At 37.9% G+C, this 18,147-nt stretch overlaps 1 protein-coding gene across 1 annotated transcript in view; it reads left to right on the forward strand.

Annotated features, from left to right (window-relative positions):
* Positions 1 to 18,147, forward strand: part of kcnh2b (potassium voltage-gated channel, subfamily H (eag-related), member 2b) — a 132,953-nt gene that overhangs the window by 69,493 nt on the left and 45,313 nt on the right. Inside the window, exons 3-5 of the mRNA XM_056738780.1 lie at positions 10,007 to 10,162; positions 10,331 to 10,822; positions 11,808 to 12,019. Of these exons, the coding sequence (XP_056594758.1) occupies positions 10,007 to 10,162; positions 10,331 to 10,822; positions 11,808 to 12,019 (860 nt within the window). The remainder of the gene's footprint in view (positions 1 to 10,006; positions 10,163 to 10,330; positions 10,823 to 11,807; positions 12,020 to 18,147) is intronic.

Raw genomic sequence — 18,147 nt, forward strand, 5'->3', positions numbered from 1 at the left:
AACCTAATGAATATTGTCGCTTAGTGTCATAGTAAGTACAATTTTGACTGTATTATTTGTGTCCCCTCCAAAAATTGCTCTTGAGAAATTTTATATGTATTGTCCCCCCTACTCTTAAATGAGATTTACGCCCATGCCTGTGCCGCGACGTTGTTCAAAACAGGCTACTAGCTGTTGTTGTTTTTACACTTTCTTTGCTTTTACAAAAACAAAATTGTAAAATTTTTGAGCTGCATTAAACAGTCTCTTGGAGTTACATTTAAGAATTTGACATAAAAATGATGTTATGTTAGATATAAACAATTTATGTCAGAGGGCCGCCCTATTTGGCCAGCCCCCCAAACCATACCCATACCCCCCTGGCAGGTCTCCAGGAATTTAGAACACAAATGTTGACAGGTATGAACCACACACTGACGATTTCATTGGCTCTCAGTTTCCAACACGCTGCACATATGAAGGTGAGCGGTGCGAGAGCGAGAGGATGAGCAGATAACCAACAAATGTGTGGTCAATGCCGACCGCTGTCTGTTATGTGAACACAAATATATAACTCACACACCGTTTCAGTGGATCTGAGATGTTCCAGTCAATCTTCACTCAGACGTGGAGTGTGAATACTGTAGAGAGGTTAAAGGTTAACACAAGGTCTGTTTATGTTGAAATAACACTGTGAAACAGGCTCAGGGTGAATATCATCACATCAAACTGCTCTTTACATTACAGGTCATAACACAACGCTTGTGTTGATTGATGGATTCATTACACTTATGTAAGGTTGATTTGTCTATATGCTGAGGATGAAATGAGTCTCTGCCCAGGGCTTCATTAAAATCTTCAGTGCACTCGGACATCATTAGAGTTAATGAGTCAATACGTATCATCCTCAAGGAGCGTCTGTCCCGCGGTACATGAACACACACAATATTCAGCTCCTGTTATCCCCCTGCGGCCCTTCACATCAGATGCTTGGTCCACATCTGCTTGTGTATGGATGTAAGAGTGTGTGTGGCCATCAGAGAGAATAGGTTCCTGAGGTACAGTTAGAATTTTCATGATGTGTGTGTGTCTGGTTTAATAGTGACAAACAGATGCTGATGATACTGTAGATGGATTGAGTAAGAGATGAATGAAGGCTTTAGGTTGTGTTTGTGTGTCTTCATGTTGAACTCCAGTAACTTTTGTTGCTCAGTAACGGCTGCCATGTGACCAATATAAACACACACACAAACACACACATGTTGGGTTTCAAACATGTTTTATGGGGACATTCCAAAGATGCAATAATGTTTATACTGTTCAAACTGTGTATCATATTCCCTTCACCTAATCCTAACCATCACACAAAATCTCTTTTACATTTTAAAAATGAATTCTGTATGATTTATAAGCTTCTTTCCTCATGGGGACCAATTTTGTCCCCATACCGTTGTGTTTGCCCTTCCCCTCACAAACACACACATTTAGACACAAACACACACATACTTACACACGTCTATTTTTTATGTTTATGTAAAATTACAGACATCCTAAAGAATTTATTTGTAAACAACACAGAACAATAATAATATCAGTTTGGTTTGGTTTGTTGACATAAATCCGACAAATCTTGAGTTTTTTTAGGCCCTCTTGACAATTTTATCAATGCTACAGAGACAATCAGCTAAAAAAAAAAACCTTCACAAAATGAAATATCCCAGCATCAGAATATAATGTCCATTTGAGAAGACGTGAGGTGGCTGGCAACCATCAGGATATATGAGAGCGACACCTTTAACAGAAACATTATTCTCTGTACTGGTACAAAATCTGTCAAAAGAACTTCATCCACTTACACTCAACACACCTGCGTTCTTACAGATGGAAAATGAGATTTGAAATCATTTATGGGTGAATGAAAGGAAGGTTGAGAGCTCTCGAGAGTCATGGCGCTCCCGGTTGAGTCGTGGGTGGCTTTGAACTTCACAAGAACCCGTCACAGTTTCTCAGCTTTCATCTGGAAACTTCTTAAAGACCAGTTTAGTGCCAGTTAGCAGAGTAAAGCTCCAAAAATATCATGCGTCGTCACTTTGAAATGCAATTTTTAATTGTTCGTTCACTTTACCAGACGAACGCTCATTATTTTTGATGAAGGATTTGTGGCATTTTTTTACAGAGGAGGCAGAAACAAAGTCTCCTGACACTGCTTTTAAAAAGTTAAATATAAAACTGTGATTAAAATCTGAATGAATTGGAAATCACCGGCACAGCTTTGGCATTGCTCAGAGTTTTTTTATTAATAATAAAAATAATATTTAAAATTGTAAATCAAATTATATTAAACCCTTAAATGACAGTACAGTTTTGCTGTACACTTTAGTGCGCATTTTTATCAGATTTTTTATTTAAATGTATTTAAATCGTAACCTCTGGTGTAATATGAAAGAAAAGTAAAAGATGATTTATTTTTTTATATCTCATTTATTTCTCCAAGTGATTCCAAGCAAAAGAGTAAAAGATGTCAATGATTATTCAGACTGAGCTCAGATGTGTCAAGTCTGCAAGCCAAAGAAAATATTTTTAAAGATCTCAATATCAATTATAACATTTCTTATTTAATTTATTTAAATCCAGATTATTTGACCTCTAAAATCTACATTCATTTTATACCTTCATACTCTTTAACAATTACACTCTCATTTGTTTTATTTTTTTCTGAACAATTGTAGGAGTTTAAGTTGATACTTATATGAAACACAACTGAGAACTCCATCAGATCTCGTGTGCAAAATCACACTGGAAGTAGAAAGTTAATTTTGTGTCTAGTTGTGTGGAAACTCAAGTCTCTTGTGATTGGTTTATCCATTTCACCAGTCTCCACCAAAGGCAGGGCAGCTTTTGTTCATTATGTTTCAGGTCCACTGGTCCATATAGCGTGACAGTGGATAAAGTGTGCTGCGAAATCCTCTTCCCCTGGTGATTTAAACGCTGTCATCGCTCCAGTTAATAAGGACTAACCAGTCACAGCTCTGGACTAATAGGGTCTGGGAGTTGGTTCTGGAGACACCGTCCATTACTGTACGCCGGATCAGCGCTGGATTCATTTTAAATGACAGCGGCAGCCAAACACCTGACGTCCACTGAATTCTTCCCTCTCTCGACCACATCTTCCACTTGATGTAAACACTTCCTACATTTAAGACACTTTTCTATATTTTGGTTTACAACATGAAACATTTCTCATTTTCATTTAGTTTTTCAGGTTGTAATTAAGCCTTTGATTTATTTTATTTCAATGAACACAAATGTTTATCAGTTTATCATAGTAGATATTGTAGTAGAGTAGGCGGGGTGAGACCGTGGTTCGAGACCGGTGAGTAATTGTGAATTAGCGCCAGCTGTGCGCACACCGGGCTCGAATCACGTAGGAGATAGGGAGCATATAAAAGGAACGAGCGACTAGACCGTCGAGGAGAGAGGACCGGGCCCGAACTTGTGTTACGTTTGTATTTGTATTTGTATATATATTTATGTTTTGTTCACCGGCGGTCGTCTGTGAGGGGCCGCCGGCTGTTATATTACTTTATTAAATGTTTGAAAATGTCTTCCGGTTCCCGACTTCTTCCCTTTTATGGAGATTTATTACAGATATCTAGTAGTCAAAATTTTACATACAAATCTTTTGAAAAAGGAAAAAGACATTAGTGAAGCTCAGACAGTGAACATTTCCATATCAAGTTCTTCTATAAACTAAACATCTGCCACCAAGACTTTCTGTGAAATGGAAACTTTACAGATCCATCCAGTGATGAAAATCTCTATTAAAGTGTTAGTTCACCTAAAAATGAATATTCTGTCATCATTTACTCACCCTTATGTAATTTCATACCTGTATAAATAACTTTGTTCCATATTTGGAAGAATGTTAGTCATTTTTATTGATTACCATAGTAGGAAAGGTGCTCGAGAAACCTTTGTTTTCCTAAATTCTTCAATATATCTCATTATGTGTTCAGCAGAACAACAAAAATACAATATTTTTTTCCTACTATGGTAGGGGATGATGTCCCAGAACTGAAAATTGCATACATTCTTCCAAATATCTTTCTCTGTGTTCATCGGAACAAAGAAATTTATACAGGTTTGAAACAACCTGAGGGTGAGTAAATAATGTCAGATCTTTCATTTTTGGATGAACTGTCACTTTAAGCTTGAGTTTAAGTTTAAACAAACTCATTTAAGCTCCTTATCATTTGTAGTATAGTATTATATCATTCATAACATGGCATGACCAAATAAATTACTTTCTTTACTTGTAAAACATTAAGGCCCAGTTTCACAGACAAGACTTAGTGTCAAGCTATAGTCCCAGACTAAAATGAATGTTTGACCTGTTTTAACTGAATATAACTTGCCATGAAATATCTTCAAGTATATCAGTGGCATAATTTTGTCTTGAGATGCACACCAGTAATATATTCTTATAAGGCATTTTTATAAAAGCCACATAAATATCCTAATTCAACTAAAGCATAGTCCTGGCTGAAGCGAAGCCGTGTCTGTGAAACCAGGCCCATAATTAAAAGGCTAAATGTGAGTTTTTTGTTTTAATGTTCTAGAACTAGGAAGCCCTTTACAGCCATTATGTTTGTGGTTGTGGAAAAGATATCAACAGAACAAGTCCTGACACAGAGAACCTTGTTTCTAAAGCTATTATTTATCTTCTAGGCTACATTATTTGAAAAATAATATATTAAAGATAATCAAAATGTATGACGAATATGGGAGTAGATGGGTCAGATTAGATCAGATTATTCATGTGACAGATACTGATCAAACTGTCAATCACTTTGGATAAAAGCATGAAAATCCATAAATGTAAATGTACTGTAGAGGACAGTTGGTGGTTTAAAGAGTATATAGTGATAGTGTTGTTTATTCATTCTTATGAGTGAGCAGTGTGTTTTCAGTGGATCTGAATCTTTAAATTCTGAGAGAAAATGCATTGATTTGATTTGTTGTTGTGTTGTTTGAACAGTGCTGAAGGTTAGGGCCTGACGAAGTAAAGCTGCCTACATAGAAGACTTTAAAAGGCTGTCCTACTGTTGATTCTGGACCAGAGCCACGGACTGAAAGCTACGATCCACCACAGGCTTGCGTCTCTAATAGAGTTCAGAAGTGATTTACGCTGACAGAACACTGATTTATCTCACTCAACATTTCCAAACACACATCTTGTTGTCATGAGTTCATCTGGCACGGGCGGGCATAGCAAGGAGAACAGATCTGTAAGATCTTTATGCGAATAAATACTTCGCATAATTCGCAAATCATAAAAACCAATATTGACTCTGTTAGGCTCGAATGAAATAAAAGAATAAAGAAAATGAAAGGATGTGGATGGCACGGATGTGAAGCTTCTGCCCGTTTGAGAAGGAACGAGAGCTCAATTAGGTCTCGAGGGAGCCGGTCCGCCGGTCGTAAGGTTCTTGTACATTTCTGTCTCTGCGAGAGTTGACATTTTTAAGAGGTAATGAGAAAGCCCTGACCATTCTATGTCTGAAAGACACTGCTGAGAAACAAGTTCAATTCATTTCTTAAAAGAAATCCTCTTTACAGAGTTTCTCTGAGGATTTGCTTTAGTGCCTCTTTTATTTCAAACACGGTTTGAAATGTTCAATAACAGTCATGCTTTTCTAATGATGGTTATCAATCCATGTCCCTGTCTACCATTGTTTAACTAGGCCTATCTAATATCTATAAATACACGCAGCGAGGTTTAAGTATCATCAGGACATCCTAAGAAAGAAAAGAAGGTGTGTGGGTTTATCAGTGTAATTGTATCTGTGGGAGGTTTAAGCAGGGCTGTTGTTTTGTGAGGTTATGAGCGTATGCTCAGGTGCGGTGGATGTGTAATCCTGCCGTGTGCTTTCTAATCTTCTGCTAATAGTGTCTGTGACATGACACGCAGCTTATTGAATCTCACATGTCACTCAAGCCAGTGTCACTTTGACACATCACGCAAAGACAAACGCACACACATACACACACCTACAGTGTGTGTTTCATACATACTCTTTACATTACTTAACCTTAAAGGGATAATTCAGCCAAAAAATAGAATCATTTTGAACATTAACATCTGGCATGTGCTTTTATCCAAAGCGACTTACATCAGCGTATGTGCAATCCCTGGGATAGAACCCATGACCCATGACGTTGCTATCATCATGCTTTAACCAGGGAAAGCTTATTTCACAGTAAAGATAAATATAATAATTTTGTCTTCATTTATTCACTTTCATGTGTTTGTAAATCTGTATGTGAGTGTTTTTCCAGTGGAACCCAATAGAAGATATTTTGAGAAATGTCTTCGGATTTTATTTATTTATTGAGGATTTATTCATCCTCCTGTCATGTCAAACATAATGACGTTCTTTCTTCTGTAGGACACAAAAGAAGATATTTTGAAGAATGTTGATAATCAAACAACACTGAACATTGACTTACATTGAACACAAAACCACTGAGATATTTCTCCAAATATCTTCTTTTGTGTTCCACTGAACACATACAGATTTACAACCACACGAAAGTGAATAAATGATAAAAGAGTTTTTAGATTTATCTGTACTGCGGAATTATAGTGTTGACTATTTAGTGTAATTCCTACCGAGACAAAATAAAACATTAGCAGCTTAGATGAATAAAATGTGATTTACAGGTTATGTTCGAAGGCCAGTTTGTTGCTGTAAATAAAAAAACTCATCATAAAAGAATGAATAATTGATGACATCAGTATTTGCTGTGACAGATGATGAGGAAGAACACAACAGATGTGCTGAATGTCTGATACTCTTCTGCTCTCTAGTGTCTGATATGAGCATGTGTCGATCAAAATCATCTTTACTTATGTAAAAAAAGCTCAGAGGTTTTATAATGTAAGAAATGATTTGATGTTAAAATCAATTCAAGCTGCTACAGTTGTAACACAATATCAATATGCAATTATTATGGCTGAAAGAATAAATAATAATTTTGAAATAGTCATTGGATCTGTTGAAATTAAAAAGGCTGATAGTCAGATTCAGATATTTTTGGTCACTCAACATATGAAATAGGGAGGCAGAGAGAGAGAGAGCGAGAGAGAGAGCGAGAGAGACAGGGAGAGCGTTTGTGAAAAATAAGACAAAATGTTAAACCAGCAGCTGTAAAAGTATGACTCTTGCACTTTTAATGCTTCTCTGTTTCATCTCACCTCGTGTAAGGAGTTCATCTTTGTTATCCTTGAGAAATGTGAACGCAGCAGTATTTCTGTCAGGAGACGTCACACAGCTCATAACTCACTGTGATGAATGAGACGTTTCTCCTGATAAGTGTGTTTTAATATCAGCTGTCAGGTGTGTTCTCTTGAGTTTGTCAGCGAGATGAGGATGATAAATAAACGTATATAAATGTATAATATGATCACACAGTATACATTGTTAAAATAAAGATGCTTAAAAGGTTCTTCATAGCAATGTCATAGAAGAACCATTTTTGTTTCCACAATTAACCTTTCAGTCAAAGGTTCTTTAAAGCACCATCTCTATCTTGCCTTTTTATGATCTGAAGAACCTTTTTCGCCACAAAGAACCTTTTGTAAGACAGAATGGTTCTTTGTATGCTAAAGGTTAAACAAAAATGATCTTTTATGACATTATGAAGCACCTTTATTTTCAAGAGTGTACTCACACACCTATTGGAATTATTTTATAAAAAAAATCTGCGTGTTTATACACCAGGGCACTGAAAATAAAGAAAATAGTGCATCATGAGTCTTACACGTATGAGTCCAGAAGGTGGTGCTGTAACACCTCAAATATCAAGTCCTGTACATTCATCACACACAGGAAAGGTTTAAATATTGTCATCTATATTTCAGACACTCATTTAAAGTCGAACAAGTTTAAAAAGAGCAATATTTCTGTCTGTCTGTCAGGGTAGCTCATGTCACATCAGGTCATCATGACACACAATCCGTCCCAATGCACTTTAATCTTTAATAGATATATAGGATTATGTGGCTTGTGTGTCTGGAGATCATCAGATGTCAGAACACAGTGTCTCAATTCACAATTTATAATGAATTCACCTGTTAAAGGTTTCATTTATTAGTTTAAAATAAAATCATCTTATTTACAATAATCTTTATGTTTTAGTTAAAATTATATTATTTTGTGAAACCATTATTTAAGGCTGTTTTTGGTAGAAAAGTGTTTTTTGCTTTAGTTTTATTATCAGATATAGTATTGTGTGTATTGAGTGTAGAGTTGGGATAGACAGAAAATCCAGTAGCAATGCTCTTTTTGTGCTTATATAACTCAATCCAAACATGTCAAAACCTACATACAGTATATACAGTATATATATACATTTAAATTGTGTGTGATGATGATGTTGAAATGTTACAAACACACTTGTGTATGAGAGGATTGACAACAGCATGTGAATCTTGATGTGGATTAGTCTTTTAAAGTGGACGGAAGCATAATGAATTAAAGTTAAATCCGTCTTTATGAGCACATTTAATCTCAACATGTGTGTTTCTTTGTGTATGTGTGTGTGTGGATGAAGATGATTGTCAGAACATTGTCAGGATATCTGTTTTTTGTGTTTTTCATTTCTTTTTTGAGTCGCTTGCAGATGTGATTGCAGATTTATATTTTAAAAGGCATGTATGAATATGTTTGTGTTATTGCATTATTCAGGGCTTGACTTGACTTTGGGGACTTTTGGTATAATGTGGAATTGTTCAGATGGACAAGAAGGGGAGGGGCTTGATGATGTCGGCTAAAGTTAAAATAGATGAAACAACTTATTTGATTTGATCAAAGTCATTTGCTGTTTGATGTATGATCTGTACGCTGTATGAGTAAGAGACAATCACACACACACACAAATAGACAGATGGTGTTAGTGGACCTGTAATCCATGTGTAGTTTTCCTGCTCAAAACACAGCTGGGATTATAGTGGGCCAATCTCCAGTTAGAACGGTTCTCTGTCTATCTGTGTATTCATTGATGACAATCTGTCTGTCAGTGTTGTGTGAATGTTGTTGTACCTGTATCTTGTGGTTCTCGTCTGTATCTCGTCTGAAGGTAAGCGTGTGATATTCTTCAGGATTCAAATATTAAGGCATTGAAATGAAATCTCAGACAGCAGAATATAAACGGATAGTGATGCATTTAAAATGTTGACGTTTGGTTTTAATGTGTGATTTTCTTGTGTGGTTTGATTTATTTTAGAATGTTGATCTTGTGTAATAATGTCTAAACACACAGCTCTGTATTTACAGATGACTTTGAGATATTTTAGTATAGATTTGTCATGTAGATACACACACACATGCAGTATTTGTTATCAGGATTAATTTTGCTGACAGAGGATAATTGTTCATTTAAAGTGATAGTTTACCCAAGAATGAAAATTCTGTCATCATTTACTCACCTTCGAGTTGTTCCAAATGTGTATAAATACCTTCTGATGAACACAGAGAAAGATATTTGGAAGAATGCTTATTACCAGACAGATGCACCCCATTGACTACCATAGTAGGGAAATTTACTTAATCATTTTTTTGGTCTGTTGAACAAAAAAGAAGATAGTTTGAAGAATGTAGGACAGCAAACAGTTCTGGGGCACTTTTGACTACCGTTGTATTTTTCCTACTATGGGAGTCAATGTGGGGCAAAATCTATCTGGTTATGAGCATTCTTCCAAATATTTTTCTCTGTGTTCATCAGAATAAATACATTTATGCAGATTTAGAACAACTTGAATGTGAGGAAATGATGACCGAATTTAAATTTTTTAGGTGAACTACCCCTTTAACGTTAGGAGTTCATAAATAGCATCCTGGATATGCATGACAGTAATTCTTATCATTCGCTTTCAATTTCAGTTTTCAATTTACAATTTATATATTGCGTTTGTGTGTGTGTTTTTGCGACTCTTTCTCTAACATGTTGTTGTTTTCTCTTGCAGGTGTGTGTTTTCTGTGTTTAGTGGATGTGGTGCCGGTTAAGAATGAAGATGGCGTGGTGATCATGTTTATCCTGAATTTCGAGGTCATGCCGGACGACACATTTCACGAACCACAAGATCTCAATCACAAGCTGCCTCTTCTGTGGCGTCATTCAAGTACGTCATTTATATACTCTGTACTTTTCTATCAAACACTTACTGTATTACATCTGTTTGCCTTGACTGTTCAGGTGAAATCAACATTAAACTCCACGTTGACTAACTTACGATACTGTTTATGGAAAAAAACTATTTATCTTGCCTTCCTTCAAATGTCTGTCGTAGATCGTGCTCGAGGGATCCGTCTGCGTTTGCCTCTCCTAAACTCTCGGAACAACAGTAAATCTTCTCTGCGGGAGGACCCCGAGGCCGGCCGGGGAACGGCTCTTCCCACCACCTCTCGACCAGAAAGCCACGAGTCTCTCGCTCTCAGTGAGCTGCTCTCTCTTCCAGAGCACGAGCGGTCTCGCCGGACCACCTCCACGGCGTGCACCCCGTCCTCTCTCCTGCCCGAGGACCAGCTTAACCTCCTGGGCAGTGAACCCGGCTCACCTCCGCCGGCCCCACCCCATCCTACCACCCTGCCCCTGGGTCATTCCTCCCCCCGCCCGCAGCGGCTCAACCCGGACGCCTCAGTGTCCAACTGCAGCCTGACGAACAGCCGGTCACGCGAGAGCTTTCACAGCATGCGCCGCGCGTCTTCAGTGGACGACATCCAGGCCATGAGGCCTGAATGGCACCGGAAGCACCGAACTCGCCCCACCAGTAGCAGCACAGGTGAGACAGTCTGATCTATGGATGGTTACAGAGAACCGGTCCTTTTTTGGACCGGTACATAATTGGGTCGATACCAGAGTATGGATAGGCTTCATGACAAACAATACTGTTATCGATACTTGCCTTTTTTTATCTCTGTGTATTTGGGTGTTAAATGGCGAATTAAAGCCTGCTGCTGCCTGTCATTTTCCATCCCTGAATGATGTCCGAATGCCCGAAGTTTGCCTGACGTATGTCTGATATCTAGGGCCATATGATTTGTAATCTATCTTGTTTTGCGTGTTTAGTAGTGAAAGTGTGGCACAGCTGCTCTTGTGGGGCTTTCAGCGTCCACGTTTCACAACGAGGGAGCTTCCATCAAACACCCCTTTGCGGCAACCCGTCAAAATAAAAGTCTTTTATTTGAGAACAAGTTATAACATTGTTTTTAATAATTCGGCCATAGAGAATATTTACTTACTTTAGTAAATTGAAGTTAATGTGCTAGTAAAATTATACAAAATAGTACATATAATTAAAAAAATATTACTTGCTTAGAAAATAGCACTTAACCTAAAAACCAGAAAGGAAAAAAGAAATACGGTCTGCCATCCAAATAACCATAGTGATGTAAAGTAAATATGTTCAACTACATTATGATGTGCTCCTATGCACATGCTAAGTGCTCTAAGTGGTATGCTAAGGAACACACACGTTTTGTTATGTGGCATTTTCTATTTGCTCAAAAGAATTTGTAAACTGCAGTTCTAAAGCTCAGCTGTAATAAAGAAACGTAAAATGTTTAACATCTTTTCACATCATGTGTTTTTGCATCAAATTATAGAGCGTAGTATCGATAACAGGATTGATAAGTAACCGTATCGATAAGCAGTATCAATATCGATAAAATCTTAACGATACCCGTCCCTAGTCTGATCCGTCATGTTCGACATGTTCGTCATGTACTTTTCACCCTTGAGTTGACTGAATCTGTTTCTTCTCACAGGTGCAATGAACAACAGGTCGAGCATCTTAAACTCTACCTCCGACTCTGACCTCATGCGTTACCGCGCCATCAGTAAAATCCCTCAGATCACGCTCAACTTTGTGGATTTTAAAGCGGACCCTCTCATCGCCCTCCAGGCCGGAGAGATGGACATCCTCGCACCCTGCAAACTCATCGACCGCACGCACAACGTCACAGAGAAAGTCACACAGGTAAGTCACGTGTTTGGTGTTAACGCATTACCATCAGGACGTGTTGTGCTGGAAAATTCTCAAACAATATAGAGGAATAAAAATGTGTTTTTGGCACTTGTTATCTTGCTTTGTTTTGGGTTTTGTCCCGTTTGTCCTTCCACATTCACCGCCTACCACACCGAATGCTTAATTTAACAGCTTAACATCTCAGTGACTGAAGTTAAGACAAATATGGCCATGAGATTGTGGCGCCGCAGAGAAAAGCGATGAGAGATTCTTCCGTCTCAAGGGCACGTTTTGATGTTGGGTCTGATGTCATTTCCTCTTTAAAGGTTCATCTGACAAAGTTAAAGCCACAGAGTTTTGTTTTGCTTTTGAACTCAAAATCATGAGAATGCTGTGAAATGAGAACCTGACAGTGTTGGTTTTGTTTTGGATAAACTCAAAGGTTGCTTCAGGCAAGCGTGTTTGAGATTGACTTTGACAAACTGTGCTCTTCAAAATAAAGGTTTCAGTTACAACTAAACACAGATCCACACCCTCATTCAAGACTTCAAATTTTTAAAGCAAGAATTCTGTCATTGTGTATTTATGTTGATCCAAACATGTTGACTTCTGTCATGTGAGAAACACAAATAATGTTGAGAGACACAATGAAGTTTGTGATAACATTAAAAGTCTCCGTGAAATCGAAGAATTCTAAGTGTTTGACACAGTGTTGCAGTGATTATTATAAATGATTTATCAGTGCACACCATTATGTTCTCAAAATTAATTTGCACATAAAATCTTTAATCAAAAACATGAAGCTCCTCTCCCCCTCTCAACAACAACTCTTCACCACATGACGTCAGCAACAAAAAAGAGGTGGTAGGACTATACTCACTGTCCAATAGCCAGGCATTATAGCCCTCCCCTCCAGGCCCAAATTTACAACAAACCAATCAAAAGAGAAGGGCAAAATAAAGCCCCGCCCTACATTTTTTCAAATTTCAGAAGCAGTCTCACTCAGATATACATCACAATGTGGAAAAGAAATAAATCGCAACTTCTGTTTCATGGTGACTTTAAAGAAGAATCTACTGTATAATACAATATCAAGAGCTTTTTATTGTCTGAAAAACTATTCAACTAAAGAACGATTCTTGATTAACATGTGCTAAACATCCAAATCTTACAAAGAACCTTTATTTATAATAGTATTGTCAAAGACAAACATCACAGTTTCTTTCTTTGAGTCTGATGATTATTTTTTTGTTTAAAGGCAATGAGCCACATTCATGAAACACAAGCAGGATTCATTTTTGTGTAAAACAGTGCACTTATTCTTTCATTTACATGTATTCATTTAGCAGACACCAACCCTGTTGAAAATTACAGCATATGCTGTTTTTTTTACATTTACCCAAAGTGACTTACATTGTATTATACATTTTTTGTCTAACTATGTGCAATCCACTGAGATCGAACCCATGACCTTGACATTACTAGTTTCATGCTCAAACCACTGAGCCACAGGATAGCTAACATTTAAATTTACATTTACATTAACGCATTTGGCAGACGCTTTTATCCAAAGGGACTTACATTGCTTTATCCTATACATTTTACATAGGTATTTGCAATTCCCTGGGATCGATCCCACAACCTTGCGTTGTTAAACACAATGCTCTTACCACTGAGCTACCGGAAAGCTAACAGGGAGATTTTAACAAATAAATCACAGATGATATTCGAGTCACTTTACATCGACAGAAATGTGTCCTGCTGTGTTTTATAATTGAGGCTGATTGTGTAAATTGAGTTCAAAGCTTTTAGTGATGTAAATCACAGCGCAACAGATGAGACCTCCTCATATGATCATCTCTTCAGGAGAGATTCACACCAATCTTAATTTCATCAGAATGACTGTGAGATGAGATAAACTGGGTTGAGCGGTGAGATTAAAAGAGGGACGGATGATTCTGGATCAAATGAAGACAGATGAGTTTGAAGGTGTCAAGTTTAGCGTGTGTACGTCTGTGGTTTGTGTAGATGGTTTTGTGATGCTCCAGATGACTGAAGTCTGGAATATAACTTTGCACTTTCCATCGACGTTACAAATGCAGTCAAAACATTTCTTCAGGATGGAAATCAGCGTGATTTCAGTCACATGATATGACTGTTAGTATTGACTTTAGTAAACATGTTACAGTAGATGATGTGAAGTAAAGTCATAATGCAGGTGTTTGTCATTTATCCACAGCAGGATATAAGGAAGAATTCACTAATGATTGCCACAGTGAGTTTCTCTGAGATGTGATTGGTTGTGTGTGATTGTGCATGTGCGTGTGTGTTATGTTTTGATCTCTGGATGACATGTGTATTGTGTCTGTCAGATACCAGTCAAAGGTTTGAACACACATTTATTTTGATTACGAGTGTATTTAATTCCTAAACACACTAGTAACACAAATGAACAAATGAAAGAATGACCAAAATATGTAACTGCCATCGTGTCATCTTAAATCTGTCCAGCAGAATGTGTTATTGCTTGTAGCTGAGGGGGTTTTATGGACTTCTCGGTTATGTTTTATTTATGTATCAGCCTGGTCTCTGATGTTTCTCCTAAAACTTAGAAGAAATAGTACAAAAACAAAGGGAGAGAGTGGATAGAGAGTGTGTGGAGCTATGAAATGAATGTAGATTATATCCATCCATCCATTTTCTACCGCTTATCCGAACTACCTCGGGTCACGGGGAGCCTGTGCCTATCTCAGGAGTCGTCGGGCATCAAGGCAGGATACACCCTGGATGGAGTGCCAACCCATCGCAGGGCACACACACTCACTCATTCACTCATTCACTCATTCACTCACGCACTCACACCCTACGGACAATTTTTCCAGAGATGCCAATCAACCTACCATGCATGTCTTTGGACCAGGGGAGGAAACCGGAGTACCCGGAGGAAACCCCCGAGGCACGGGGAGAACATGCAAACTCCCCACACACAAATCGGAAGCGGGAATCGAACCCCCAACTCTGGAGGTGTGAGGCGAACGTGCTAACCACTAAGCCACCGTGCCCCCTGTAGATTATATGACATACATAATCTGGTTTTGGAAACATTTGATCTGAAATGACTGAAGTTATATAAACATGTTCTATCATCTTGAGTTTCTCCAGTTGTTCCTTATGTTGCTGTCTAGATAAAACTTTTAAGACAACCATTTGTTTATTTAAACCGCAGGTGAGCTTCATTAAATCCTGTTAAATCATATCTTTAGATCAACAGATTTTAAGGATCATGAGAAATATCATTCCAGTGTGTTCAAGTGTTTGACTGATGATGTTTGTGATAAGACCAGTCGTGTCTGATCCAGAAGAGCTGATGAACAGCTGAAAGCATCAAACACAACACACACACAGTTAATTTACGGTGGTTATGACATAACAGCCTAAAATAACATTCAGAAGTGTGTGTTTGTGTGATTTCTCCTCTTACAGCAGTCAAGAAGTAACATGTTGGTTTCAAATTGGGGTAATGCTATGGTTTCTGACATCTGCTGTGTGTTTCATTTATGTTCCGATGTATTAAAGAACACACGCACATGCACATGCACACTCACATCTTTGTTGTGTTCATGTTCACAGTTTAATCTGCGTGTTATTGCGCAGGATAAGAACGGACATTGTGTTTTCTGTTTCCTGTAATCTCAATTTTGACCTCTACTGATTCTGAAATGAAAAGTCAAACCTGGTTACCTGCTCTTACATCTTTTTACCTATTGGTGGCAGTATTAATAAGTTATGTGGCGGATGAGCAGCAGTGAAGTTGAAGACAACATATCCCATCATTCCACGCTTCTACACAGCGTCATCAAGCTACGGCATTGTTGTTGTTTTGATCGTGCGTCTCTAGCGGCGATTTCTACAAACTGTACCTTTAATTTTAACATTTATTAATAATTATTAAAATCACACATCATATCTGTTAGCATCAAGATTTAGAAATGCTGAAATAAATAGTTAATGCGTTAATTTATCTTTAAAAAAACACTTCATTGTAAAGTGTTGTGTTTTACGTGTGAACATGACCTCAGTTGGCTCTTCTCAGATGGAGACTGTAAGCATCAGACAGACTTGGTTTATGAAGTCTCTCTGTACACAATCCAAAGGGTCTTTGATAGAAAAAATATCATATAATTTTCATCCAATCGAGTCCTCCGACCACAAATGATTCAGTCACGCCGGATTTGATGGTTTTTAATTTATAAAATCAATGTCAAACATTCAATGTAATAGATGAACCATTGCAAACTGTTTGCACATGCTGCTTCAAACGCTTTGAATGATAGTCCATGCATTTATTTACAGTGACTTTGATTCATAAATCCCATCACATTGTGTCCAAAGCAGCTTTACAGGAGCAAATAAGAAAAAAACACAGAGAGGTAAAACACAGCAAAGTGCATAGTGTTTATAGAACAAGCAAGATCATTCTAATAAATAATATCTAATAAATAAATAAATGCAGCCTCCCGGTGAGCAAGCCAACACTGCCCTGCTGTGGCGAGGAACCCAAACTCCAATGATTGATTAATAAACGTCAGGAGAAACCAGGCTCAGCTGGGAGACTGTTGTCGTCCTGTGGAGAATAATAATGTCTTAGTTAATGTCTTAGTCCACTTTTAAGTGTTTTAATAACTCAGATGGAAAGTAAATATAGCTGCTATCTCAGCATTTACACTCTAGAAAGTGTTGGGTTGTTATTGACCCATGCTGGGTAAATATTGGACCAAACACACCACTGGGTTAAAATGATCCAATGCCAAGATATTTTAATCCAATTGCTAGGTTGTTTTTAGCCAATCATGAGTGGAAACAACCCAGCAGCTCTGTTGAAATAACCCAGCATTGGGTGATAAAGAAATAAGTACAGTATGTCTGTTCCAATATATGAATAACTTCTGCCCTATAAAAAGGCAAACGTTACGTTGGATGTTATTTTTTAATACACAAAGCAAATTGTATCTAATAAAGTGTTAAAATTAGATTTTGAGAACAACAGGACCTTCACCTTCTCCTCCTTTACACAAAATGTGTTGTGGATCTTCACCTCCAGACATGAATGTGCTCCATTCATCAGCCGTCACATCACATCATAGATCAGAATCCAGCGCTGACTCAGTGACTCTCCTGCAGTGTTTTTGACTGATGTTTGTGTGAGACGCTGAGCCGTGTCAAGAGCTTTCACACTTCTTCTTGTTGCCCTTTATAGTCGTGACTCCCAATGAAACAAACCCATCATGAAAGATCCGAACCTGCAGAACACAAAAGAAGATATTTTGAAGAACGCTTATACCCAAACAATACTGAACTCCATTGACTTCCATTGTATGAAAACCGCTGATGCATTTCATAAATTGTGTTCCACTGAAGAGAGAGTCATGAGGGAGAATAAATGATGACAGAATTCGTCTTTTTGGTTGAACTATCCTAGTGTTAAGGATCAATCGATGTGTTTTTGAAGAGCAGGTGGAGGTGATGCTGTAGCTCGTGCTTGCGTCATCTCATTTGCTGTCCCTGAAACGCCCTCTTCTCATCAGCCTCAGCACCACAGGTGACCTAGTTTGGCAGCGTAGGGTTCATTAATCTTGATGGGGCGGGCGTGGCGGCAGTGGGCGCCTCATCATGGGGCGTAATTGAAATGGGTGCCCGCTCTATACTGCATTGATTTAAAGTCCCGATGCACACACCTCTTATATGCCGAAACTCTAAACTGCTTTTAGAGGGATAGAATGAGATTCAATGTTTTGTACATCATGTTTTGATGTTTGTACATTTAAAACAGAAACGAATCTAAATCTTTTTGCTTGTGTTGTAATAAAACAAATGACATTAGACATATGCAGGCTTGGTGGAATTATTGCGTGTTTTGATTTATAAAGCTGAATTAATTTGAATACAGTTAGCATGTGCACGTAAATGCACACAGGGTTAATCCATCAGCGCAGATAGATGGGCGTGCCGTGGATTTATCACATGAGGCAATGGAGTGAACCAGACAACACTGATGTTCTTCATCATTAAGACCAAGAACCAACATGCAGCAGGGAAAACAAAGACACTTGACCTCCTTTGTTTTGTCTCTCAGTATCTTT

This window comes from Triplophysa dalaica, chromosome 23 (assembly GCF_015846415.1).
Source record: "Triplophysa dalaica isolate WHDGS20190420 chromosome 23, ASM1584641v1, whole genome shotgun sequence".
Taxonomy (NCBI): Eukaryota; Metazoa; Chordata; class Actinopteri; order Cypriniformes; family Nemacheilidae; genus Triplophysa; species Triplophysa dalaica.